Source organism: Lacerta agilis, chromosome 4 (assembly GCF_009819535.1).
Source record: "Lacerta agilis isolate rLacAgi1 chromosome 4, rLacAgi1.pri, whole genome shotgun sequence".
NCBI classification, from domain to species: domain Eukaryota; kingdom Metazoa; phylum Chordata; class Lepidosauria; order Squamata; family Lacertidae; genus Lacerta; species Lacerta agilis.
This window is the reverse complement of record NC_046315.1, coordinates 31,485,108-31,511,003: the sequence shown is the minus strand read 5'-3', so window position 1 is coordinate 31,511,003 and position 25,896 is coordinate 31,485,108. Positions and strand designations below refer to the sequence as shown.

General features: G+C 42.4%; 1 protein-coding gene across 1 annotated transcript; it reads left to right on the top strand.

The window, feature by feature from the left end:
• The first annotated feature begins 12,593 nt into the window (after positions 1–12,593).
• On the top strand, positions 12,594–22,265 carry CPOX (coproporphyrinogen oxidase). The gene is made up of 7 exons (XM_033146600.1): positions 12,594–13,113; positions 16,168–16,311; positions 16,583–16,693; positions 17,565–17,706; positions 18,153–18,371; positions 20,382–20,486; positions 21,537–22,265. Exons 1-7 carry the CDS (start codon positions 12,636–12,638, stop codon positions 21,622–21,624), a joined length of 1,287 nt encoding a protein of 428 aa, XP_033002491.1. The 5' UTR covers positions 12,594–12,635; the 3' UTR covers positions 21,625–22,265.
• The last annotated feature ends 3,631 nt before the right edge of the window (positions 22,266–25,896 follow it).

The window sequence follows — 25,896 nt, the reverse complement described above, 5'->3', positions numbered from 1 at the left end:
AGAGCACAGTATGTACTTTGGTGATTTTTAAATGTTTTTCTGTCATGTTTAAAAAGTTTTGTGCTTGAATTTTTTTAAAAATGCTCTGAACAGTATGTTCAGAGTTCACAACTGCCTTTAAAGAGCACTTAATAAACACTTTGTAAACCAAATTTGACTTTTTTGGACTTTCTTTGACCATATGAACGCATTAATTAAATTTCAATGCATTCCTATGGGAAACCGTGCTTCGCAAGACGAAATTTTCGCAGGACAAAAAGACTTGCAGAACGAATTAATTTCGTCTTGCGAGGCACCACTGTATTTTATTCCAATCTCCTGTGAAGGCCTGGGCAAAGATGTGTGTCTTTATTTGCCAACAAACACACACACACACACTTGTGAGGGATGCACCTCAGAGGGGAGGGCATTCCACAGTCTAGGGGTCCCCCAGAGAAATCTCCTTCACATACTACCACCCCCAAAACTTCACTAGGTGGGAAGTAGGGTATTGCAAGTAGGGCCTCCCCTGCCAATTTAAATACCTTGACAGGTTGGCAAGAAAGAAGGTGCATCTTCAGATATTTGGGATACCTTAAAACTCCACTGGGATCACCATTCTCAGGGTTTTCAGTGTCTGATACTGAGGCAGGGAAGTTGGAAGGCAGCAGGGTGTGGTTTCTGATCTCTTGGAGGCTGTGCCGGGGGGGGGGGGGCTGATGAGCCTAATGCCAATTCACATAATGCAAAACCATCGTTTAGCATTGTGCCCAAATGCAGCCAATTCTGTTTGCAGAACTGTGGGCTATTTCCTCGAACAGGTTATACAGTAATTAACTTATGTAACTCACTGCCACATAATGTGGTGGTGACCATCAATTTTGACGGTGATAAGGTGGCGTTAGACAAGAATATGGAGATAAGCCTGTCGGTGGGTATTAACTTTCTGGTTCCAAGGTAGTGTTCTTCTTTTCTAGCTGGAAGGTTGAAAAGCAGGGGGTGGCTCTTGCTTTGTTCATCTGCTTGTGGGCTTTCTGGAAGCACTTGGTTAACCTCTGTGAAGAACAGGATGGTGAGGCAGATGGACCTTTGCTTCCTTTTATGAGGGATGGGCCATATTGTCTGCCATAAACCAAGAGTTTATGTAAGCCAGTGTGTTTATAGTGTTGCATGTACCTGCAGATAAGAGAAAGATAAAAGTTTGCCTTGTATCTGTTTAGCTTGAGGGCCTTCTTGGTAGTGGCACTCTCCCCGTGTAGCACCCTCCCTTAAAGAAGTCAAGGAAATAAACAATTATCTGACTTTTAGAAGACATTTGAAGGCAGCTCTGTATCAGGAAGTTTTTAATGTTTGATGTTTTAGTATGTTCTGATATATGCTGTGAGCTGCCCAGAGTGGCTGGGGAAACCCAGCCAGATAGGTGGGGTATAAATAATAAATTTTGCAAATAACGATCATTTTACAGTTGCACTCTGCCCCTTGCTTATGTGTTTGGGTTCATATTCTGTGACCATCAAACACTGTATTCTGAAATGTGATCTGTTGGTCAGGGGACTCCCCCAAAGCTGGACACTCTCTCAACCTTAAACCCTGGTTAATCATTATGTCTCCTTTCAAATGAGTTGATGCATTGTTTAATTTCCCCAAGCATCATTTTTCCCGTTCAGCTGCAACACAAATATTTCACTATTAATTGGTTATAGCTATGATGGTTATAAACCACCTCCAGAATCCAGGGCCTCGTGCATGTAAGTATCAGTTGCTGGGGAACAGCAAGAGAGAGCTATTGTTCTCCAGCCTTGCATATGGGGTTCCCATAGATAACTGGCTGGTTACCATGTGAATACAGGGCACTGGATTAGTTGGACCTTTGGACTGATCCTGGAGGAGTCTTCTTGCCATCATGAATTCACATATTATTTGTGGAAAAATTGACCTAGAAACTAAGAACCATGAAGAAAGGACAACACCTGACACCACCTCAAACACAAGAAATCTTTGGAAAAGTGACTTTTGATAACAAAAGTTTATCCCCATGACTGATGACATACGTATCTCTGGAGAATAATAATATCCAATATTATTTCAACATTCTGTTATTGTGTTACTGTTCTGTTCTGTTTGGTTGGTTGTTCACCTGTAAGATAGACAGATAGATAAAAGATAAGAGTTTTAAAAATGTTTTCATGGATTATTTCATTTATTCTTGCTACATACTATTTGTTCTCTGACTGCAAGATCTGGACCTCTTTATACTTGATGTGGTTAATGTTTGCAGTGCTAGAGGGTTAGACTTTAAGCCATCACAGCAGGTTTGCAAGAACTATAGTGTCCCTATGAACCCTACTCCTTTTTCTGTGTAGTTTCTGGACAGGAGTGTTTTATATCCAGTTCCTTGCTTTTGTGAGAATATAGCTATAGGCCCTACAGCAAACAGTAATAGTAAAGCATATTAAAGAAGTAGAAGTTGGCAGGTACAAGATCTCCAGAGCACATTCTGTTGCTACAACAGCACAGACAATCTTATCTTTGATTTCTTGCAACATTCTTTCAGGTAAGAAACTTATCCATATACTGTATATTTGCATGCATTATGTCTATTGCGCATGATAATTGAACACACTCTTCAAAGCTACTATTAAAATGTTTATTTAATATATTGCTAAAAAGGGGGGACAGGCCACAAAAGGGGATACCAGTGTGCATAAAATTTTCATACTGGAACTTTGCATTAGATTTGCTGTTTTATATGTATAGATGCAAACTTAGATAAGTGCTATTATTTAAATAGACATACAGTGCCAGAGTGAGGAAGGCTATAACCAGGTGATCCATTTGTCTGCTATGCAGGTGTTCTCTGTTGATGGGCAGCAGCAAGGCCCCCTCCTGCTCTCCCTCCTGATGCTTCTTTATCTACAAACTGGACTTGAACCAGACACCACTTCAAAAAGGACACTGTCATCTAGAAAGCAGGGCACACAACCACCCTATGTTGACCCTGTTCTTATTCTGAGTACATTTAGGGAACATCTGTATGGTACTTCCCCACCCTCCAATAATTTATTTTTCATATTTGTATCCTCCTAAGCTACTTCCCCCCCCCAAATGCTTCAGGTGGTATATGCAGTTTGTTTGTTTGCTTTGTAAAATGTATACACCGCTTGATTGTAAAACAACATCTCAACGTGGCTTACAAAGAGAATAGAACAATAAGTTCTCAGTAAAAGCCATAAAACAACTCTTGAAACATTCAATCAGCAGTAAGTTAAAAACAGATTAAAATATACATTTCCATTCTACGTGTCTGAGTAAGCTTGCCTAAACAATTTTTTTTTTAAAAAAAAAAATATTTTCCATTCAAAAAAATAATCAGTTTTATACATATAAGGGCTCCCTGAATCCTCAGACTTCCCTCCACCCCCTCCTGGTTTCCATTATAAATCTTTTTGTATTGCATCTTATAACATTTATCTATGTTTTTTTTGTGTCCAAATTTTTACCTTCAAATTCTTCTATTACAAGTGTTAAGTCAATCCTGCTAACGAATTTAAATGTTTACAGTGTTCTTCAAGACAGTCTATGTATTTTTTCCATTCCTTACTAAATTTCTTATCTTCTTGATTTCTGATTTCCCCGGTCATTTGTGCCATTTCAGCATATTCGATCATTTTAATTGTCCATTCCTCCCTGGTTGGAACGCTGTCTTCTTTCCATCTCTGGGCATAGAGAAACATTCTCACAACTGCTGTTGCATACATAAAAAATATTTCCTGCTCCTTTGGTATTTCTTCACCTATAATTCCTAGTAAGAAAGCTTCTGGTTAAAACAAAAATGTTTTTAGCAGGCACTGAAAAGAGTACAGTGAAGGTGCCTCATGCCAATAAGACAGGGAGTTTCAGAGTGTAGATGTTGCCACACTAAAAGATTGATTTCTTACAAATGCAGAATAGGTATTCTGCAGCACCTGTAGCAGGACCAATTCCACAGATCAAAGGGGTCTAGTGGGCATATATGGAATAAGGCAACCTTGCAGGTAATCTGGTCCCAAGTTGCTATATGAATAGCAACACTTTGAACTTGGCCCCCTAGTAAATTGGCAACCAGTGCAGATATCTGAGCACAGGTAATTTGAATTACCTCTCTGGTGTCTCCCTGTCTGAAAGTCAAAAATTGTGCCCATATGAAAGTGGCAGATAAGACGGTGGAAGGACCATGAGTGAGACTTGGCTCAAGTTGAAAGGGAGAAGAGACAGAAGAGTCACACACAAGGACAGAAAAACATTCCACACTATCATTGCAAACATTCTGTCTTTTGATCAAGGCCAGTCTTGGCCACCTTCATACCACCAGAACACTGTTCCTTTGACTTCCTGCACAAACAGGAAGTTCAATAATATAAGCCGACACATTGAGGAAGTTTTCTAACTATCACGGCTGCAAAGAAATAGAGCAAGTATGAAAGGAATTTAATAAATGAGATGAAAGCCTCCTCCTTCCCAAGAAACTACGCATAATTTGAGATTTCGATTACAACCTCCAGGATCTTTTTATATGATTCGGCATTCTTTTGTGAAATATACAGTGGAACTATCATTTTCAAGACAACCCTCATCACTAGCCTGGCAAATCTGGAACTATACCCGATGATCTGATAACATTAATAGTCTTCACTTGGACTTTGTTATTTTAACCCATGCACAACTGCACTCATTCTGCATGCCTGCTTTATCGTTTTGTTTTTCATCTGTTGTTATAATTGCTCTCCATTTTACATATATTATAAAGTGAAATAGAAAATCTTTACAAGCAAGAAAAGAAAAATCAGTTAACTAGTTGACACAATAATTCTGGAAGGCACCATATACCAGAAGAGATTATGAGTAACAACACTCTTTGGTTTTGCTTCAGAGATTTCAGAATGTTTGCAAAAGAAAGGGACGTTTATGCTGCGTCAGATCTATGGTTTTCTCAGTCCAATGCATAGCAGAACAGGAAATACAGACTGTAAACAGGCTTCTGAAGAAATCTGATTGTACCTGCTGCGTCTACTCCATGAGCTACTACGGTGTCACCCCAAGCTAGCCTGCTGCCCCCAGTTGCAGTGAAGCGTGCTATCCTATTGCAGGGTTGAAGGAAGATCCAGAGACTAGCTGTATGTGGAATTAGAAAACAAAAGAGAAAGGGAAGCAAAAGAGAATCAACCTACTCAAGTCCCTGGCAGGTCACAGAAGGCATCTTGGAGGGAGATTACAGTTGTGTGTGCGTATGTGAATGTTATAAGGTAAAAAATGTCCCCAACCACACTATAAAGTTAGCTTTCCAAAAGGATTTTAACAAGCATTTTAGGTAGACATCTTTCCCAGTCTGTCTCTGTATCAGAATTGTCTTTAGATGTTTTCATTGTTTTATCACTTCTGTGTTTGCTGCCCTGGGCTCCTTTGGGAGGAAGAGCATGATATCAAGTTTAATAATAATAATAATACAGTACAGGGATGTTTTGAGAGAAAAGAAACTGAAATGGGCATTTCCCTTCCTTCACACTCTGCAACACACACACCCCTATACCTAAATATTATATATACATATATCTGTTTTCTTCATTTATTGCATTTATAACTAACCTTTTTTCCCAAGGAGCTCAAGGTGGCTTAACATGGTATTCCCTCTCCTCAATCAACCCCCCCAAAAAACCCAACCCTGTGAAGTAGGTTAGGCTGAGTAGCAGTGACTAGCCCAAGGTCACCCCAAAGAGCTTCATGACCAAGTGGGGATTTGAACCCTGGTCTCCCAGGCACTCTGACCACTGTAGCACACTGGCTTTCAATCTATCTATGTCAATTTGGGGCTGACTGAGCCACTAGGTCTATATAGAACAGCAGGGGACAGGCTTTAGGGCAACTATGGAAGGTGGGGGAACTGTCCTCTTTCCAGAGTGGCTGGGGTATAAATAATAAATTATCATCATCATCATCATCAACATCATCACACTTGTTACAGCTCTTCCTCTCCTGAGTCCTGAACATGAACATTCTATTCCAAGCTATCTGGGGCCTTGGCTAAGAGGACTTATTGTATTGGATGATGGGATATACTGTAACATTTTGTTCCAGGTCCACTTGTTTATATATCTTTTGCAGTAACTTCCCCATGTGAACTTGCTCTGCTATGTAGATCTTCCAAACAAAGACTTCTGGGGGTGCCTCCATCTTCAGAAGTAAGGCCACCCATGATAGGGTCTTTTCAGTCAAGTTTTTATTCCATTACCCCTTTAATTAGGGAAGATTGGTGTGTTACTTAATTTCCCACCTTTCTTTCCATGAGAAGCTTGCAGAACTGTTCCAGTTTATTTATGATTCAATCTCAATCAGGGTGGATAAAAATCTATGATTAATTTTTTTAAAAAAAATATCAGATTTTTTAAAATTTAAATCGGTTTTTTAAAAATAAAATGCTTTTTGGTGAAAATATATTACCATCCAAAGGTTATTCAATCATGAAATAAAGATAAGTTTTTTTTTAATTATGTAGAATAAGGCTGTATATGTTTAATTTTTTTGGTAAATAAATCCCATTAATCCATTCACAATGTCATTTATGCTCTTCCAGAGGTTTTTGTATGATTATTGGGCAGTTTCTCTGCCTACAAGATATTATCACAGAGGCTTGTTTTACTTTTGCAGTTCTCAAAACTGAATTTGACTCAGCAGAGATCACATGCCTCTTCTTCACAGCAAAAATGTTATAACATGAACAGAGTTGAGAAAAAGACCTTAATCCTATTGTTCTACAAACCTATGAATACAGAATCAACCCCTTCAGTGTTAAGTTTCAAGAAGTTCAGTGAATAGAATACAGAAACAATATTTTTCTGATTGTTTGGAGTGGAATGGATCTAATAAATCTATTTAAATTGTTATTATTAAGGTAATGATTATTTTTCTCCCTAAGTACAACAGAAAAGTTGTCCAAATATGAATGATTAACCTATTAAACTGTGATTTAAATCAAGCCTTACTGACTAGTGATTTAAATCGTGATTTAAATCAGTTTGATTTAAATCAAATCCACCCTGATCTCAATACACACTTTATTCCTAAGTCGGCAATGACTATGATAGATAGATAGATAGATAGATAGATAGATACTTAAATGTGATGTGCCAAGCCTTGACATTTCCAAACTTTTGAAAAAAATTGAGGCCATTATATTTAATGGACTATTAACGTAAGGCTATGTGAAAAGCTTTCCCCTATGGTGGATTTCAGGGTGAAGGATTAGAAAAGGCTGTGTTGCCTTCTGAAAGTTTAATTGAAAAATACATCTTGAATGCCTAAATATAGCTGAGAGAACAAAAAGGAAGCACAAGCCCTGAAGCTTATCATGATTTGCATGTAAGTCATAAATTGCAACACCTAGACACAACTGCAATGTGCTAACAACAAACCGTACTCACGGAAAACCATATCTCCTTTAGGCAGCTGTTCAAACAACCCCATCTGTCTTGGAGTGACATTGTATGCAATAGTTTGTGTACTATTTGTGACAGCGTTCCCCCCCCCAGTCTACATAATACCATCACTTGCTACTGAAAAGCCATCTTCTGTGATGTTCAGCAGACTGTTGTTGCTATTAAATTGAAAAGAGTGTAGATATCATGCCCAACCCCCATTGCCCACTGGAAAATTCCTTCTCCAGAAACTAGTGACTTCCAGGAGCAGCCCATACCCAATGATCTAGCAAGAGCTTGGGCTCGAGGGAGAGACTACCAGAATTGCCACATGATAGCTCCATCTTGGAGTAAGAGGTGCCCACAAATAGTTCTCTGCCTCAAGAGGCAACCCAGGCTCCTCATGCTCAGGTGGAGTGTCTGTTTACTAATTTTCATTAGTAAAGGGCTGTGCCTGACTATGGCCTTTCTCCTGAGGAGGACTACTTCTGGGAGCCTCTAAGGAACTACAGCCGAGCCCTGCTTAAAAGCCCCATGCTGAAAGACCTGTAGGAATGATTTAACAGCATTATCGTTGCTTTTATTTGCAGACTTCATCCTGCACTTTCCTTGTATCTCCGATACCTTTCCACAGGGAAAAAAAGCCACCATCTGCTTACATTCCATCATATGAGAGCCAGTGTGGTGTAGTGGTTAAGAGTGGTAGACTCGTAATCTGGGGGACCGGGTTCGCGTCTCCACTCCTCCACATGCAGCTGCTGGCTGACCTTGGGGTAGTCACACTTCTCTGAAGTCTCTCAGCCCCACTCACCTCACAGAGTGTTTGTTGTGGGGGAGGAAGGGAAAGGAGAATGTTAGCCGCTTTGAGACTCCTTCGGGTAGTGATAAAGTGGGATATCAAATCCAAACTCCTCCTCCTTCTTCTTCTTCATATATGGATGAAAGTTCCTTTTTCTTTCTGGCATTTCCAGAAAAGTCTTACCTGAATTGAGCTTCAGTTGGCTCTCATTACTGGGCTGAGACATTGGTCCAGAACATCCAATTTTCTAAATTCTTCAGAGCCCGATTTCTCATCTCATATCTTCTTGCATATAGCACTGCATTATATAGTCATGCATGCCAAATATATAATTTAGCTAAATGATGATATCTGGCCTAGTCTGCATTGGACTAAAATCCTTAGTAGCAAATTTAAGCCATGGGTGGAAAGTTTTGCTATGCAAAAGAATGAGCAGAGATTTTATCCAAAGCAATTTACATAAAATGCTTTAGTGACTTTGCCCATTATAACGTGATAGAAGCTTCCAGAAATTTGGTTCATTTAATATTTGTATAAGAGTTGATTGATGGCTACAAAAAACATAGCAACTGAATGAATGGCAGTCTTCCAAAGCAATATAGGGACTCCAAACTCTTCACCAATTGCCCTCCATAACAGCCTGTTTCGGCCTGAGCTCAAGCGTGACTGGGAGCACAGGGGGCAACTCTGGTCAAGAGAGGAGAAGAAGGCATCAATCAAAAACCCTGCTGGGGAGCAGTGGGACCTATTGGAGGGGCAGGGTTGCAGATGAAACAGTGGCCCTGCCACTCACACCAGCCAGGATGTGCTGTGCCAGCCTGGAGGTGGTGCAGCGATCAGGCCCAATGCCATCATGTCACAGCGATGAGACTAGCTTGGGATCCACTGGATCCTTGGCTGGCTCAGCTGCTCCGTGCACCAGGAACACCCTGGTTCAGCACATTCTGTAAGCTACTACCAGCAGGGGTCCTGCTACTGGCACCTCAGTCTGCCTGCACATTTGGTGGGTAGAGACCTGGTGGTTTTGTTGACACTAGATCTAAGACCTGAACTACAGTTGTGCTTGATCCTGAAGGAGAGATTTGCTAACCTTATAAGGAAAATCCTAGGCTGCAATTCCTGTTGGTTGAAACCGCTAATAAGTGGGATTACCCTTCTGTAATCCCTACTAGGGCTGGAAGTGTGTGAGCCATTCTAGGAGCTGGGATCTTGCTTCCCTCGGGATTGGCTGATGCTTCAGAAATAGTCTAGACATCGAAAGCAGCTACAGGAACTTTTCTACTGATACCTGCTGGTTGGAATACAAATTTCCTCCTGCCATCCAGATGGCAGAAGCATTTGCAGCGTACAGCCAAGTTAATTGCTGCCACCTACTGGAGAATTTATGTTGCAGCACTCAAGTTTTTGCATTTTTGTAGAGTGCACAAGGCACCCCACCTCACTGACTGCATCCTTGAATTAGCTATGAGTTGCTTCAAAGGACAGACGTAAACTGGCAAATCTAACAATGGGAGAAGGGCAGCTGTGGATTTACAGAAACTTCTGATTTTCCAGTCTCTTGTTTGTTTGTTTGTTTATAAAATGTATATTTTACTCTTTGTCAAGCTTGCGGGTACCCCTGGATATGTCCCTGGAGGCCTAAGCTTTCTCTGTGACTAGGAAAGCTTATAACCACTCTGTGTGGGGTTGCCCTTGGGGCTGGTTCAGAAGCTCCAGCTGGTGTGGAACACAGAGGCCAGCCTGCTGTCGTGTCCAACAACACGTGACAGCATTGTTTAAACATCTGCACTGGCTGCCCATCTACTACTGGGCCAGGCTCAAGGTCCCTGTATTAGTTTACAAAGCCCTAAGCAACTTCGGTCCAGCATACCTCAGGGACCACTTGAACCCTTATATGCCACCTCAGTCACTAAGATTAACTGCAGCAGAGTCATTGGTTGTTCCCCGAGTTATAGCTATATTGAGGGCATCCTGATCAAGTTTGCAGATGACACCAAATTGGGAGGGGTGGCTAATACCCCAGAGGACAGGATCACACTTCAAAATGACCTTAACAGATTAGACAACTGGGCCAAAGCAAACAAGATGAATTTTAACAAGGAGAAATGTAAAGTACTACACTTAGGCAAATAAAATGAAAGGCACAAATAAAGGATGGGTGACACCTGGCTTGAGAGCAGTACATGTGAAAAGGATCTAGGAGTCTTGGTAGACCACAAACTTGACATGAGTCAACAGTGTGATGCAGCAGCTAAAAAGGCCAATGCAATTCTGGGCTGCATCAATAGGAGTATAGCATCTAGATCAAGGGAAGTAATAGTACCACTATATTCTGCTCTGGTCAGACCTCACCTGGAATACTGTGTCCAGCTCTGGGCACCACAGTTCAAGAAGGATACTGACAAGCTGGAACGTGTCCAGAAGAGGGCAACCAAAATGGTCAAAGGCCTGGAAACAATGCCTTATGAGGAACGGCTTAGGGAGCTGGGTATGTTTAGCCTGGAGAAGAGAAGATTAAGGGGTGATATGATAGCCATGTTCAAATATATAAAAGGATGTCATATAGAGGAAGGTGAAAGGCTGTTTTCTGCTGCTCCAGAGAAGTGGGCACGGGGCAATGGATTCAAACTACAAGAAAGAAGATTCCACCTAAACATTAGGAAGAACTTCCTGACAGTGAGAGCTGTTCGGCAATGGAATTTGCTACCAAGGAGTGTGGTGGAATCTCCTTCTTTGGAGGTCTTTAAGCAGAGGCTTGACAGCCATCTGTCAGGAATGCTTTGATGGTGTTTCCTGCTTGGTAGGGGGTTGGACTGGATGGCCCTTGGGGTCTCTTCCAACTCTATGATTCTATGATTCACACTTAGTTTTTGCACCATGCTTTCTTGGCACAGGTCTGCACTTTCCCGATCTGTGCCTTTCCCCAGGAAAACCCACTCCTTAACACTGAATTGGAACAAATGGCAAATCAGGTTTCCCACAGAATTGTTTTCAAAATTATTTTTCAGAACTGTCTTTGCTGGGGGGGGGGGGTTTACTTGTACATGCAGCTTTAAACTGTGGACCTGTGCCTAGAAATGAGGCACAAAGGGAAGTCTGGATGAGCTTTTAGTGTGGCTCAGCAACAGCAACAAGAAACCAAGTCTTTAGTGTTGTTGGCCTAGTTCTATGAAATCCACTACCAACAGAGATTCATCAAGCGCCTTCTGTTTCAGTCTTTAAATGGACACACACACACCTCAAGAAAAGAACAGATGGCTAATGCTGCTATTGTCTGTTAACTTGAATAAATACTGTGCTTAGCCATATTTCATGAGCGTGGGGATTGTTACCGAGACATCCAGACTAGGGTCCTAGGTTTTCCTGGGCAGGGGCTTGAGCCACAATTGAATACAAAAGGTCCCTAGATCAGGGTGGATAAACATTTTGTCCTGGTGGGCCAGATGGTTATCTTGTCCTACCTTGCAAACCAACTTTGAAGCTGCTCACCTGTCAATCATCTGGTGTCATAATGACATCAAGTATCTATTTCCTTGGAGGCCTTAGCCAACTTCTTTCCTTCAGGTGGACAGCAGCAGCAGCAGGTGGAAATCATCATCTGTGTGATCACAAAAAAGTCAGAAACAGGACATCTGCACGGGAGCAAATGCCTCCCTTCTGTACCATTTTTTAGTGCAGGAAAGTAAGAGAGGACAGTGAAGGTAACACCACAAAGCACCACCTCTTCTCCAAGACTGAGTTGGCCATTTACAATCAGTTCTGCCACCTACCGCAGTCAGCCCACCCAGGAGGCGGGGTGATGAAGCACCCGCTTCAGGCAGCGCTAATGCAAGAAGACGCCCCATTGCCAAGGTGGTGCCAAGCTGCTAAACACATATACCATGACTAAGAATTCCTTCGTCTGGGTTTATTCCACGAGTGGTTAGGACACTGAACCACTTGATGCATCAATGATCCGACGCTCTCACGTTAAGAGAAACGGGACGCAGGGCTGCGGGTGCGTTTTATTATTGTTAATTATTGAACTTCTATGCCGCCCTTCCTCCAAAGATCACAGGGCGGCTTAGTTCAGTTCGCTCAGCGCCCGCGTTTACAGCACGCGCCACCAACTCTCTCTCGCGCTACGTGCTGCCCAGCCCTGCCCGCCGCCTTGCGCAAAGCAGGCGCTTCCCGGCTCGGACGCCTATTCCGGAGCTTGCTTGGGAGTTGTAGTCTGGCTGCCTCCCGGCGGCGACGCACACGACGGAGCGCCGAACTACGTCCCCCAGGAGCCTTTGCTCCGGATTGCTTGCTTGTTTTCCCCTCCCCTTCCCGCTGCTGCCTGAGGCGAGGGGGCGTGTGCTCCGCTTCCTCGTAGTCCGGGCCGGCGGTGAGAAGCAGTCGGTCGCCGAAGTCCGCGCTTGCTCGCCATGTCGCTGTTGGTGCGCGGGGTTTGCGCCGCGGGCGCCCGGGGCATGTCGCTGGGCGCCGGGTCGCGCTGCTGCTGCAGGAGGAGCTTCTGGGCAGGCGGCTGCGGGTCGCCGTCGGGAGCTTCCCGCTGGGCTGAGAGACTCGGCTGGGGCGCTGCGGCGGCGGCGGCGGCAGCGGCGCTGGCCGGGCTGGGGGTGGCCCGGCGGGCCGAGATGGAGCAGCAGATGCGGCGGGGGCAGCTGGCAGGCGGCGGCGGCGGCGGCCGGGAGGCGGAGGGCGACGACGAGCTGGCGCTGCGTTGCGAGCGCTTCATGGCTCCGCCGGTGAGCGGGCTGGGCGAGCTGCGCGACCGCCGCGGGGCCATGCGGAGCCGCATGGAGCTGCTCATCATGGAGACGCAGAGCCAGGTGTGCAACGCCCTGGCCCAGGTCGACCGCGGAGCCCAGTTCACCGTGGACCGCTGGGAGAGGAAGGAAGGTGACCCAAGTTCCGGAGGGGGGTGCCGAGCATACGCACGGTCGTGCACGTCGTACACGTGCACTTCGGGCTCCCGGAATTATTCTTGTCATTGACTTTTCCGCCCCTGACAAGGGCTCTCAAGGTGCCTTGAACCCAAAAAGCGTAGAACGTAATAACAATTTAAAAAACATCGATAGAATTTATACGATCTATTAAAGCAAACGGATCGCTGAAATCGTAGAGTTGGAAGGGATCCCCGAGGGTCATCTAGTTCAGCCCCCTGCCATGCAGGGATCTCAGTAAAATCATCTAGGATAAAAGCACCACAGCAAAGCACCCTCTCCTTAAAGGCAGTCAGTTCTGACCACCTCTACACAGAAAATAAGCCCTGCTGAATTCAGTGGGGGTTTCTCCTTAAGTGAGCAGGGTTAGGTTTGCAGCCTAATTGATGCAGAATAGCCACCACTGTACTCAAGGGAGTTGGTTCTGCTGTAAGTAATGTCAGCCGTATTGGGAGACGGGAAGGTTACTTCTGCATAAGCGTGTACAGGATTGCAAGCACTGCTTGAGCAACACATTTAAAAACAAAGCCAGAATAGCTACGGTAGTTTGGATTTGACTCCCTTCTTCACCCAAAGAGCTGGTGGCTTGGAATGTGATTGCAATAAACTAGTGCAAGGGTAAAGGATATGTAACCTGTGTTACATGCTCCTTAGTATGGGCCATGTGAGTTTGAGGGGTGCCTGTATATAAGTGTGTGTAATATGTGGCTGTGTGTTTGGACACCGCTATAGTAGTGTGAGCTGTAGTGGAAAGTTTTCAAAGTGAGGATTAATTGCTTTTTAGCACCTGTTACAGGTGGGTAGCCGTGTTGGTCTGCCATAGTCAAAACAAAATCGAAAATTCTTTCTAGTAGCACCTTAGAGACCAACTGAGTTTGTTTCTGGTATGAGCTTTCGTGTGCATGCACACTTCTTCAGAATTTTCGATTTTGTTTTTAGCACCTTTCAGTGAATCTGTCGCAATTTTGGTGATTGAAGACACACATACTCCTATCACTGTGTTTATGGGTGAATTTGAATCCATTTGTGTTTATAGCTATCAAACTAGGACATAGTAGCTTATTTTGGAGCATAAGAGAGTGTGGTCTTTGTGTACATACAGTGAAAATGCCTAACATAAGGAAGTTGCAGATTGGAAGGGGTGGGAAGCTTAGAATATCTTATGTTTGACACTTTTTTAGTCCATCTTTTGTGTATGGGACTGTATGTTCATACAGTTCTCTTTATGAGAGGGAAGTCCTTTAGGGAAGACAGGTAGACATCTGGAAAGTGAGTGCCTTAGATTGATAATTGGAGTTTTAAAAAACGTAATCTTAGAATTTTTAATATTAATAATTATTATGAAAGTACCTTTAACCTTTGAATAGTTTCTGTTTGTGACTTTGTGCTCAGGGCTTCAGGGGCTGTTAATATTTGCCTCTCAGTTTTCTCCTGTTAATTATATTTGCTTCTGGAGTGAATTGCCAGATCAGGAACAAAATGTTATCCAACAGAAGCAGAAGAGTTGTGAAAGTCAAAGTTGCACAATTAATTGAACTAGACCATTTTTAGAGGTAAAATATCCTTAAATGTTTTGTGTTTAATGGGCAGTTGACTTTTGAAGATAAGCACGACTGATTTCAAGGGAGGGTTTTGTAGGACTGAGGCTAGTGTGGCATGCAGGGTGCGTGGAGTGAAGCAGATAAGAAAGGAGGGTCCCACTGAGGTCCTATCTGCTCTTTACAAATATCAGAGAACACTGCATCTTTAAAACCAGGGGGGGAAACCTATCACATCTACTTTTTGTCCTAATGCACATTGCTTTTGAGAGGAAGCTTTATAAAAATATCACTTAATTATTTTTAAAAAAATAAAATAAAAAAACTTAATTGGTTGATTTTCTTGCTGCTTAATAAGGTGGAAGGTAGTTCTGACTATAGTTCTGCTTAGTAACAGATTGTAGTTTTGTTCACACATCACATTAAGCCAAGGTTGCTGGCTTACATTGGCAACCAGCAGCATACTGGAAGCCACTGCCCAATTACCCGTACTCCCGTTTCACTCCTCTTCCTTCGTGCAAGCCAGGAAGCTGCAATTAAGCTTGGCTTCCTGTGATGCCCAAACCCTGGTTTGTTAGGAAGAAGAAGAGTTTGGATTTGATATCCCGCTTTTCACTACCCGAAGGAGTCTCAAAGCGGCTAACATTCTCCTTTCCCTTCCTCCCCCACAACAAACACTCTGTGAGGTGAGTGGGGCTGAGAGACTTCAAAGAAGTGTGACTAGCCCAAGGTCACGCAGCAGCTGCATGTGGAGGAGCGGAGACGCGAACCCGGTTCCCCAGATTACGAGTCTACCACTCATAACCACTACACTACACTGGCAGCAGACCAGGATTCTCCTTGTTTTGGGCAGTATAGAAAGCCACCCTTAATGATGACTTCCTGAGTTGTTTATCCTTCTTGTGCCTGGGGCAGGGTGAAAAAGGAATAATGTGACTGGGCACAAGCATGCTGCTTATTTCTGAAACCATAATATGCTGGCCATCTTGCATATTGTGACCTGCGAACATGGTCGGTGACTGTTCCTTACAAGCTTCAGGTGATTAGTAGCCGTCTCTACATGAAGTGGTAATGCATCCCAGCTTGATTGAAGTTTAATTGCCATAATACTTCTGTGAATTTTTCATGCCTCAAGATAATTATTGAAAGTTTTATCATTGCACAGTTTATCCCGCTGCTCAAATTATTGAGGGGCATGGATGAAAGTAAGACTTTAACATCAATTTACGGTAACTCAACATCCTTCTGACTGCCACCAGTTTTAGCAAAATCATCAACAAAGTGTAAAAGTGTCAAGTCCCGCCAGGCCCCCCTCCTCTGTAGTTTGAGTGCTGCCTTTTCCTATTCTGAAGAGCCAAGCTACCAAATTGCCTAGGTTTGGATAACTATATGAACAGGTGTCTTTACAAATGGCGTACACTAATTTCAAACTGATTGGTAGTGAAATGAAATCTTGCTTCTTGTTTTAACAGGTGGGGGAGGCATCAGCTGCGTACTGCAGAATGGAGAAGTCTTTGAGAAGGCCGGAGTTAATGTATCTGTTGTTTTTGGACACCTTTCTGAAGAAGCAGCTCAACAGATGAGAAGCAGAGGGAAAACCCTGAAGGGCAAAAGTGGTAAGGCATGTTGCTTTGGAAATCTGGATCTGCCCAAGGCCAGGCTCTGAATGGGAGCAAAGCAAGGCAAGCTTCAGGCTGCATACAGGGCAAGCTGAGGCAGGGCTCAGCAAGAAACAAACTGAAACTAAAAAGTTGTGGGTTCGTGTACATTGCTTCTGGGATGCACAATGCAGAATTGGAAGCACGGTTAGAAAATATTGTTTTGTTTTCAGAGCTGCTGGATAATGTTTTCATTGTTGGCACAGACTTCCTTTATTTTGCCTTATAGGAAAACTGCCTTTTTGTGCTATGGGAGTCAGCTCCGTTATTCATCCAAAGAACCCTCACGTACCCACCATACACTTCAACTACAGATACTTTGAAATTGAGGAGGCCGATGGTAAGATCAGTAATGAACCAGGAGTGTGTGAATTATATGTGAGTGAAAAAATAATGGAGCCCACCTTCAGAAGGGAGAATTCTTATGCTGCAGCAAGAGATTGAGAATTGCCCTCCTTAACCTCTGCTTGCCTAAACAAGATGATCTGTGGCATGTATAACAGATCTCTACAGCCATGACCTATTAGAGAAGTCAGTAGGAGGGAGAAAAGATTGAGAAGATGTTGGTAGCAAATATATCTCCTTTATTCCCAGTGGGATGACTTTCTCAAGGAACATGAATTTTACCGATTAACCTAGGCAGTGTGGAATCTGTCTTAACATCCTAAAAATATCTGAGCATTTTTCTTTACAATGGTCTCTTCAGTTTTCCACAACCATTTTTGGAAGCATGTCAGATGTTTTAATCCCTAGTTTTGCAGGATGTTCTGATATGTATCAGTGACCAAGGGACAGTAGTGTCAACCTGCCTTTTATATATGAACTTGGTTTTTATTACTTTTTAAATGAATTTCTCTCATCCATAAGCCTGGGAGAGTGCAGAAGTTAAAATAAGTGCCTTGCAATCAATTCTCTACTACTCCTCATATATATTACAAGAGTAAATGTAAAAAAGTGATGGGCTAGATAATTCCGCTTGCAGAACATTCCTCTCTGCTGCAGCCTCCTGTACACCCTCAAAATCAGCTCTAAGGGGTTGCAGGACCCTCCAGAGCAGATTTTGTGGGCATGGCGGTGAGGGGAGGAAGGGGAACTCCCATTGCATAAGTGGAGTTCAGGTCAAGGAGCATTGGAAACAGCTCAAATGTATCTAATAACTTTCTTATGGGTACAATAATTATGTAGTTGTTGAAGGGTTTTTTTGCCCTTAGGTACGACACAGTGGTGGTTTGGTGGTGGAACAGACCTAACTCCAACTTACTTGGACAAAGATGACGCCGTTCATTTCCACAAAACTCTGAAGGAAGCCTGTGATCGGCATAATCCAGAGCTGTACCCCAAGTTTAAGAAATGGTATGTAGAAAGCCCTAATCAAATTTTCCTTGAGGAAGGAAGAGATTATCATAAAACATCCTGGAGCTTTTTGCCCTATAGTTTTAAATATGTCCTCTATCTGCTGTAATAATAATAATAATAATAATAATAATAATAATTAATTAATTAATAAATAAATAAATAAATAAATTATTCATGCCCCAGCCACTCTGGGCGGCTCCCAGCAGAATATTAAAAACACAGTTAAACATCAGACATTAAAAACTTCTCTAAACAGGGCTGCTCAGCTAATTTCTGTACTGTTGCTGTCATTAAGTACTGAATGGAACCAGAGAGAGTCAACTCTCTTCTCTTCCCTCCCCTCACCCTGCTAAAGGTGGAGATTATGCAGCTGTATATAGTGATGTATTTCAAAATCTGCCGATAATAACCAATTTTTGTGTGCCTAACGTTCATGGTTGTAGGTGTGATGATTATTTTTATATCAAGCACCGAGGAGAACGACGAGGGATTGGAGGCATATTTTTTGATGACCTGGACTCTCCTTCAAAAGAAGAAGTCTTTCAGTTTGTGCAGAGTTGTGCCAAAGCCATTGTGCCTTGCTATGTTCCCATTGTGAAGAAGCACTGCCACGACACATTCTCACCTGAGGAAAAATTGTGGCAGCAGATCCGCAGAGGGAGGTGAGCTTTGGAAGACTTCAAACCTCTTTGCCCCTTTTTCATAAAATGTCAATTTGAAGTACATTTGAAGTAGCCAAGAACCTTCTTCGTGTCTTTGTCCTAAGTCAGTGCTATTCCAATTTCTTCATCATCCGAAGCTCTACCAGGCTTCTAACCGCCAACCTGTTGAGTTGTGCCCAGAACTTAATTGGAAAACACTGGATTTGTTTCCCTATTGGCAAGATAAATACGTCCCCGCCAACTGAAACTGAACTATATCAGCGTACTTGTATCCACAAACTAATGACAGTTTCTGAACAATCTTGTTGCAGCATTTGAAATTCCAAGTGCTGACAATGTCCGATTATCTTTTGATTCTAAAGACAGCCTTGGAGCATGGTTCTGGTTTTGTGAGATCAGGGCGTTGCTTGAAGGGAAAAAACACGGGCTGCTTCGTGTCTTCTGATAAACCATGTAGAGGCTGGGATTAGGGTAGTTGAGTTCTGTTTTTCCTTGCTCTAAGATAAGGAGTGACAAGCTGACCATTATAACCCCTCTTTTCCCCGTTCATTGTGACTGGTCTTTAAGATAGAGAGTTCTCTGCTGTGAAATGTATGCGCTTTGAAGCCTCAAAGTATATGTTAAGGATAGAGAATATGTTAAGGACTTTAACAATAGAGACTAGAGTGTGTTGAGTATGGTACCAATATTTTTATTGTAAACACCAAATTAAACGTGTATTAACAATTTCTTCTAAAAATGTGATATTAACAATGGTTCACTCATGTGAATTGCATATTAATGCATGCTTATTAAAATAATAAATAAAAAGTAGTGCTAACCCCCCCATAAGTGGCGACTAGACATTCTGTTTTGGTGCCCACAACCCAGGTCCCAGAAGCCATTTTGGCTACTAGCTTTTCTATCCCAGTTTCTAACATTGGTTTTCTCATTGTATTACTAGAGCTGAAACAAACTCTTGCTGTAAAGCAGGAGCAGGATTGGGGTGCGATGTTACAAGTTAAAATTGCCCACGTGGAAGGTCAAAAGTTCCATCTTCCTGTTCTTTGCTATAGTAGTGTGTTCTGGCATTTTTGTCTCAACTCACGGCCATCGCTGATAGTTCAGTATCCCACCACTGCCAGTTTCTGTCCTTCTCTCTTGGCTTTTGAACCTCGGTATTTTGGTTTGGCTTCCAACCTCTCTCTCCTTTAATTTGAGACACAGCAAAAACTTCCCATTTCCAACTTTTAAAATGTTGCTAGCATTCGTTTTCTGTCCTGCTTCAAAGACAATGGCTTGTATTCTAAGGTAGCAACTAGAGAAGGTGGCAGGAGACCTGTGACCAGTTGAGATTGTGGCCCTGGGAGGGGATTAGCGTATGGGATAAGGATGCTGCTGTAGAGCTGAGAAGGCTGCTGTGGTTGGTTCATGTGTTGGAATGGCAAAATTATGCCTAGGACTCAAATGTAATTTTCAGTCTACTGTGACTGGACTTGTAAGCGAATGTTCATTTGACAGTCCATTCAGACAGCTTATTTGGAAACCTGTCTTCCTCTTCCTTTTAGAAATAAAAGTTTTTCTGTGTTTCCTATTTTGTTCAAGGAAACAATGCCGAGCATTGATTGTTGCGCAAATGCTGAAGTAGGTCTCACACTGGTGCTCTTTTGTTTCTGAGCCAAGCAACTGAACAGTTCTTTTACTAGCAGTGTTGCTAACCTATGTGCATGGCTGGATTTATTCCAAGTTTCTCTGCAAGCATCGACTTTCAGAATTCAGCTTAAGATCCTTGGACTCTGGGTTACTTTTTTTTTTTTAGCTGCTAATGAAGTTCGACCTGAAAATATGTGGAAAGTGCTTAGTAAAATCATGAACGCCAGGGCGTTTATGCAGCATTTCCCTGGCCAGGTATTGGAGTAGAATTTCCTGCAGAACTTCTTTCCTTTACTTGTAACTAGCAAAGGCAGAATTAGTGACACGGTTTAAGGAAACAGGCAAAAGTCTCTCTTTCTCCCCTGTGTTCTCCCACAGGTATGTGGAATTCAATCTTGTTTATGACAGAGGTACTAAGTTTGGACTTGCAACACCAGGATCTAGGATTGAAAGCATTCTTATGTCTTTGCCACTCACTGCCAGGTAAGAGCATAATCCCAACCTTTAAACAGACCTTTTCATGTATTGCTTGATAGGAAACTAACAAGTTTTGTTGCTTTTTAATTGCAAACAAGATTGCATAGCAGTGAGTTTAAAGTGCCTGGTCCAGCCCCAAATGTGTGCTAGCTAGCTTTGTGCAATAAGTAGCAGTAACTAGCTTTCTCAGAATCCATATTTCCATGTGCACTAAGCCAGCACTAGGTGAAGAATACCGTTGCCACTGTGAGAAGAACACTTCCCTCTGGAGAGACCCGAGAGAGGTGGGGATAGATAGATATTTGCTGGTGCTGGGTGCTTAGTGAATGGGCAACTGTGAGGGAGTGCCATCAGCTGGGTCTTCTCCCATGTTGTGAACCTGAACTCAGCAGTTCCTCGGGTTTTTAATTTTGGGGGACTCAGCTGGCTGGCTGGGGATATTGCTACCCATAAGAAACAACTTGCCTTTCCATCGGAAAGTATCCAGCTACTGTTTTGTTCTGCTCCTCTGGATTTGACGCTTAAATGAAGAACACATCGAGTGTCTGGCCAGTATGAGAAGCTCTGCTTCCCCTTGACTACCTCAGGGTCTGATGAGTGCTCACCTGGGTTTGTGGCCAACAGTCCCCCCCCCCCAAGTCCTTCCATCTGCATATTTTCCTGTTTTCGAGAGAGATGTTGCTACCAACTACATAAGGGAGGGTGGTTTGGATGCTTATCCTAGTATGAGGAAGAGATGAAGGATATTCAAAAGTCCTGCTTTACATACAGGGAGTTCTTGCTGCTTTATTTACATGTCTTCCTGGCTGTTCTAGAGGGTCCCCCAACTCTTGGGAGCTGGATTGGGGGGTGGTGGAGTGCCACAGGCTGCAGGGAGAGGGGGAAATTGGTGGACACCCCCTCCCCTCCTCTCTAGTGAATCAAAATCACATAGACACCTATTGGATCCCACTCTGAGATATCAAAAGAAGTATGAAACTGTACTGTCTAGAGAGCATGCATCCTGCTTGCCAGGTGAAAGTAATTGTATGTTTGTAATTTTAAAATTGTGTGCAGGTGGGAATACATGCATTCTCCTCCAGAGAATTCCAGGGAAGCTGAAATCCTAGAAGTTTTGCGCCATCCAAAAGACTGGGTGCCCTGACAAGCTGCGTCGGCTCCACACAGCCAGCCATGAAGAAAGGACACAAACTCCTGCCTGCTTGCTCATAAAACTGCCATTGTGTGGCAGTTAGTTTTTTTATCTACTTATTCTCTTATCATGTGCCTTAGAAATAGTGTTTCAAATTTGTTATGTGTAAATATCCATTTTAAAAGCCACAAGCTGCTCCATTAGCAGTTTCTTGGTGGGAGGATCACTTGACCATTTCTACCGGTATGATGCACTGCTGAAAATGCAATGGGCTTGGTGCAGAGGCAGCATAACAAGGTGAGATGCGCTCAAAATGTGGTCGGCACACACTGCCCTAAAACTCTGCACCAGCTCCTAAGGTTTAGACCCAAAGCTGTTTTTCCAGGAACCTCCCTTGATTTACCCTCCTAATTGGCATGATTCTTTTATAGGCTATCTTAACCCATTTCAGAAGTTAAGAGTTGCTTTCTCTTTAAATCCACTTTGTGTCCTATGGGGTCATGTATTTTAAAGCGAGTTGCTTGTCCTTTTGATCTGCAATAATTTCCTCGAATGAGTAATATGATGGGGAATATTTTGCAATGAGAACAATGTAAAATAAATTTGCACAGTGGTTTCCTGTCACTAGGTCACCAGTTGAGGTTCCTGTAATACTGCATAAATTACCTTATATAAAGTACAATGCATTATGTTTGAGAAAAGGGCTGTAGTTCACTAGTGAAGCAGATCCAGAAGTTCAACCCCTGGTTTCTCCTGTAGGGAAGAGGGAATCCTTTTGTGTGTGAAACTCTGGAGACTAGCCTCTGTTGTACAATACTTAGATTGACTAAGGATCTGATGTTGTATCAGGCAGCTTCCTATGTTCCTACGTATTTGAACATGTACAAGTGTGCAACATTTGCACAGCAGATGCACAGAGAAAGTAACATTTCTCACTTGCTGGAAGAATTTTTTCAGCCTTTGCCCTCAAGAAGCCCTAACCTGAAGGGAGGAGTTTCTACAGGCCCAGAATCATGGCTAAGAGCATCCGAATAAGGTTGGGCAGTGACAGCTTGGACCAATTCTAGAAGTTGTGCACTCTTTGTATTTCCCACTTTTGTAAATAAAATGAAAAGGCTGCATGGAATAGAATGCATACCTTTTGATTTTCAGTTCTGTCTCGTATTAACAACATTTGCAAGTGATTCATTCCAAACCTTAAAATAAGCCTAGTGACACTTGAAAAATGACTGTAGACCATAGAAAGCTTATTTTTATACCACTTCTCAGCCCAAAAGGCCCCCAAAGCCTCAATTAATTCAAATTTCTCCTGTCTGGGTTGGCAGAATGTACTGTAGGGATGTGTGGTGATAAAAGAATGTCAGCTGAGAATGTCTTAAAAAGAGCAAAACATACTTCTGTCACATCAGATTTATGAAGAAAGGATTCTCTGATCTCAGGTTTACTGCACCTGCACCTTCTCATGAAAGGCTTTTCTTAAACATCAAGGCTTAGATTTTACATGTGGAAATGGCCCTATGCCTGTGGTATGATGTTCTTCTACTTGCATTGTAGCGAAGGCCACATTACATTTTTAATAATTGAGCCAGAGGGCGCTTCCTTAAAATTTTAAGTGGTTTGTTTGTTTGTTTTTGGCAATGCCTTCAGTTGTCTCCCTTACTAGAAACCTAGGACCAGAAGTGTAACATTCATGATCTGTTGGCCATGCTGGCTAGGGCTGATGAGAGCTGGTGCAGAATGCCATAAATAAACTCCCCTCTGGATTTAAAATTTTCAGTAGTATATTCTGCACTACACTATGCACTAGTATATTATACCATGCACACACTTGGGAGTAAACCCGCTAGAACTTAGTGGGGCACTTCTGAGTAAACATACATGGGATATTTGCCTTGAGCTTTATGGGTTTCAGAAAATGGATCAGGTCTTTTGTGCAAAAGTTAGTTTCGTGTTTCTGTGTGAGTGTGTCTTCAAATGTTCCTCAGTTTTTCACCCAGTGCAGAAAATGGAGGAATCTGCGGCAATGGAGAAGCTAGAGGAGTCAGAGAAATTCCAAAGGCTGCCATGTTTTGTAGATTTGACCGAATCCTTGATGATATTCTGCCTCCGACAACATTTGAAAGTTCCCAGTATCATGTGCTACGTGTGCTCCAATGCAGTAGCAATGCTATGATTGTTTACATTGCTACCTTTTGAATCTTGAATCAGAAAAAATGCACTAGTGTTAGTTGGCTGTAACTATTTGAAAATATTGCTCAAGAAAAAGTTTTGCACAACAGTGTTTTCAATTTATTCCAAGATTTCTCACCACCCCAATCATTTTAAACCCCTGGTTTAAAAGGGGAATTCCCCCCCCCCTTGAATTTTTCCATGTCTTCCATTCTCCCTCCTGCACAGTCTTCAAATCTACAAAACCTAATAACTTATTCAGTGCTCTTACAAAATGCTGTTGACTTTCATGTTCTGTTTGCCAGCAGAACTTCATATCCTTTACTGTGAAACTGAATAAAGCAGCTGAGGCTACAAACCTGTGTGCTGGTCATTTTTCTTTCAGGCTTTAGGGAGCTATGTTTTCTGGCAATCATCACAGGTGATGAAAAGTCATGAGTAGGTAGTTAGTAATTTAAGTGGTTCTATACAAAATACAAAGGCAATATGAACATGGGGCCTTCCCCAGGATTGGATTCTTCATCGATGGACTTGCATGCACATTGCTGTGATGGTTCTTGGGCCCCTGATGTGGCTCGTGCCAGCCTGGTGGGTTCCTACCTGGGCTTGTGAGCAGGTAATTCATCCCACCCCTCATCCTGATCCAACAAGCTCCTCTAGGACATCTCAGAACTCAAAGACACTTGAGAACCACCCAGTTAACTTCATTTGCTCATGCATTCTTCATGGGACACTTACTCTGTATAACTTAGTTGTTTATATAAAATCATGTTGCCCTCTATTGTACCTCGTAGTCAAAAGCAAAACTTAAATTTCACTCTTCTAACAGTTCAGTTTTTGTGGCATTTTGAACCAGACCAGTGTTTTGAAAATGCACTGCTTAAGTTTTGTCTCTTCTGGCACATGGATGACCCAAAGCAATATTCAAATTTATGCATTTAATATATTTATATCCTGCCTTTCTCCCAAGTTGGGATTCAAATACCTTCTCAAGCAGCAGCGGTAACTTCAATAGGCATTTATTGCTAAAGGCACAGACACACCAAAACAAAGTGCTTTTACCAGTATTTGCCGTAAGATCTCTTTTCTTTGAGGGTGGGTGCAGATGTACCCACTCATCCAAAATGCATCTTAAGTAGTGATTCTATATTAACTTATAGGTTCTGTGAAAGTTTGAAAACACACTGCTGTACACAGCTACAGGTAATTTGAGAACAACTTTTAAGAAAGCAAGCTGAGTGTGTTTTGCAACATGTATTATGCTCTCAAGGGGGAATTCTTACTGTTGCTTTCAATGGGTGATGTAAAAAAAAAATGTGCTCAATTGCCTTAAATGTTATGCCCTACATTAAGTTGTTAATATTTAAGAGTTGTGATTCTTGTTTGGCTTCCCTGATTTTGTTTTACTCAGATTCCTGAGTGTCACAAAAAAGATTCTACAGACAAAAAAACCCCAGCAAAGATGCCTCCTATTTTCTATATAAACTAGACTAGGTCCTTTGAAAAGTGTTTTTAGATAGGAAAAGCAAACGTTTCAATAAAAACTTGAGAGGTATACCCCCACCCTGCCATGCAACTAGGCTGTTGTATTAGTTATGGATTAAGAAAGCTACCCTGTGACATCAGGGGCTTTATCCAACTGCAGGAAGGGTGGAGAGGAAACTAAAAGATTCCCCATCATCAACATGCTACAATCATATTTACTAAATCTTACGATCTACTTTCTTTACGTTTCCTGAATAAGGAAGAGGCAGGAGAGATGTCAGAGCAATGGGTGGGCTTCTAAAGGTAAGGTATGTGTGGGAAACCATCCACTACATTTATACTTCTACAGAAGTAAAACTATCTAGGCTGTCAGAAGAAAAATATTTCCTAATAGTGTAAATGCATGCAGAACACAAGGATTAACAGGACCAAGGCTAAAAAAAAAAACACAGAAGGGATGCGGGTAGTTAATTAATCAGAATGAGGCTTTTACTTTGCTTAATGAACAGTATTACGCAATTTAATTACGTACCTACAACATTCCGGGAAATGTTAAAGACTGACACTCTCGCTGCTATTCGTTTTCAAGTAAGCTTTTTCAGGAGAATTTTTCCAGCTCAGTGGTGGCGC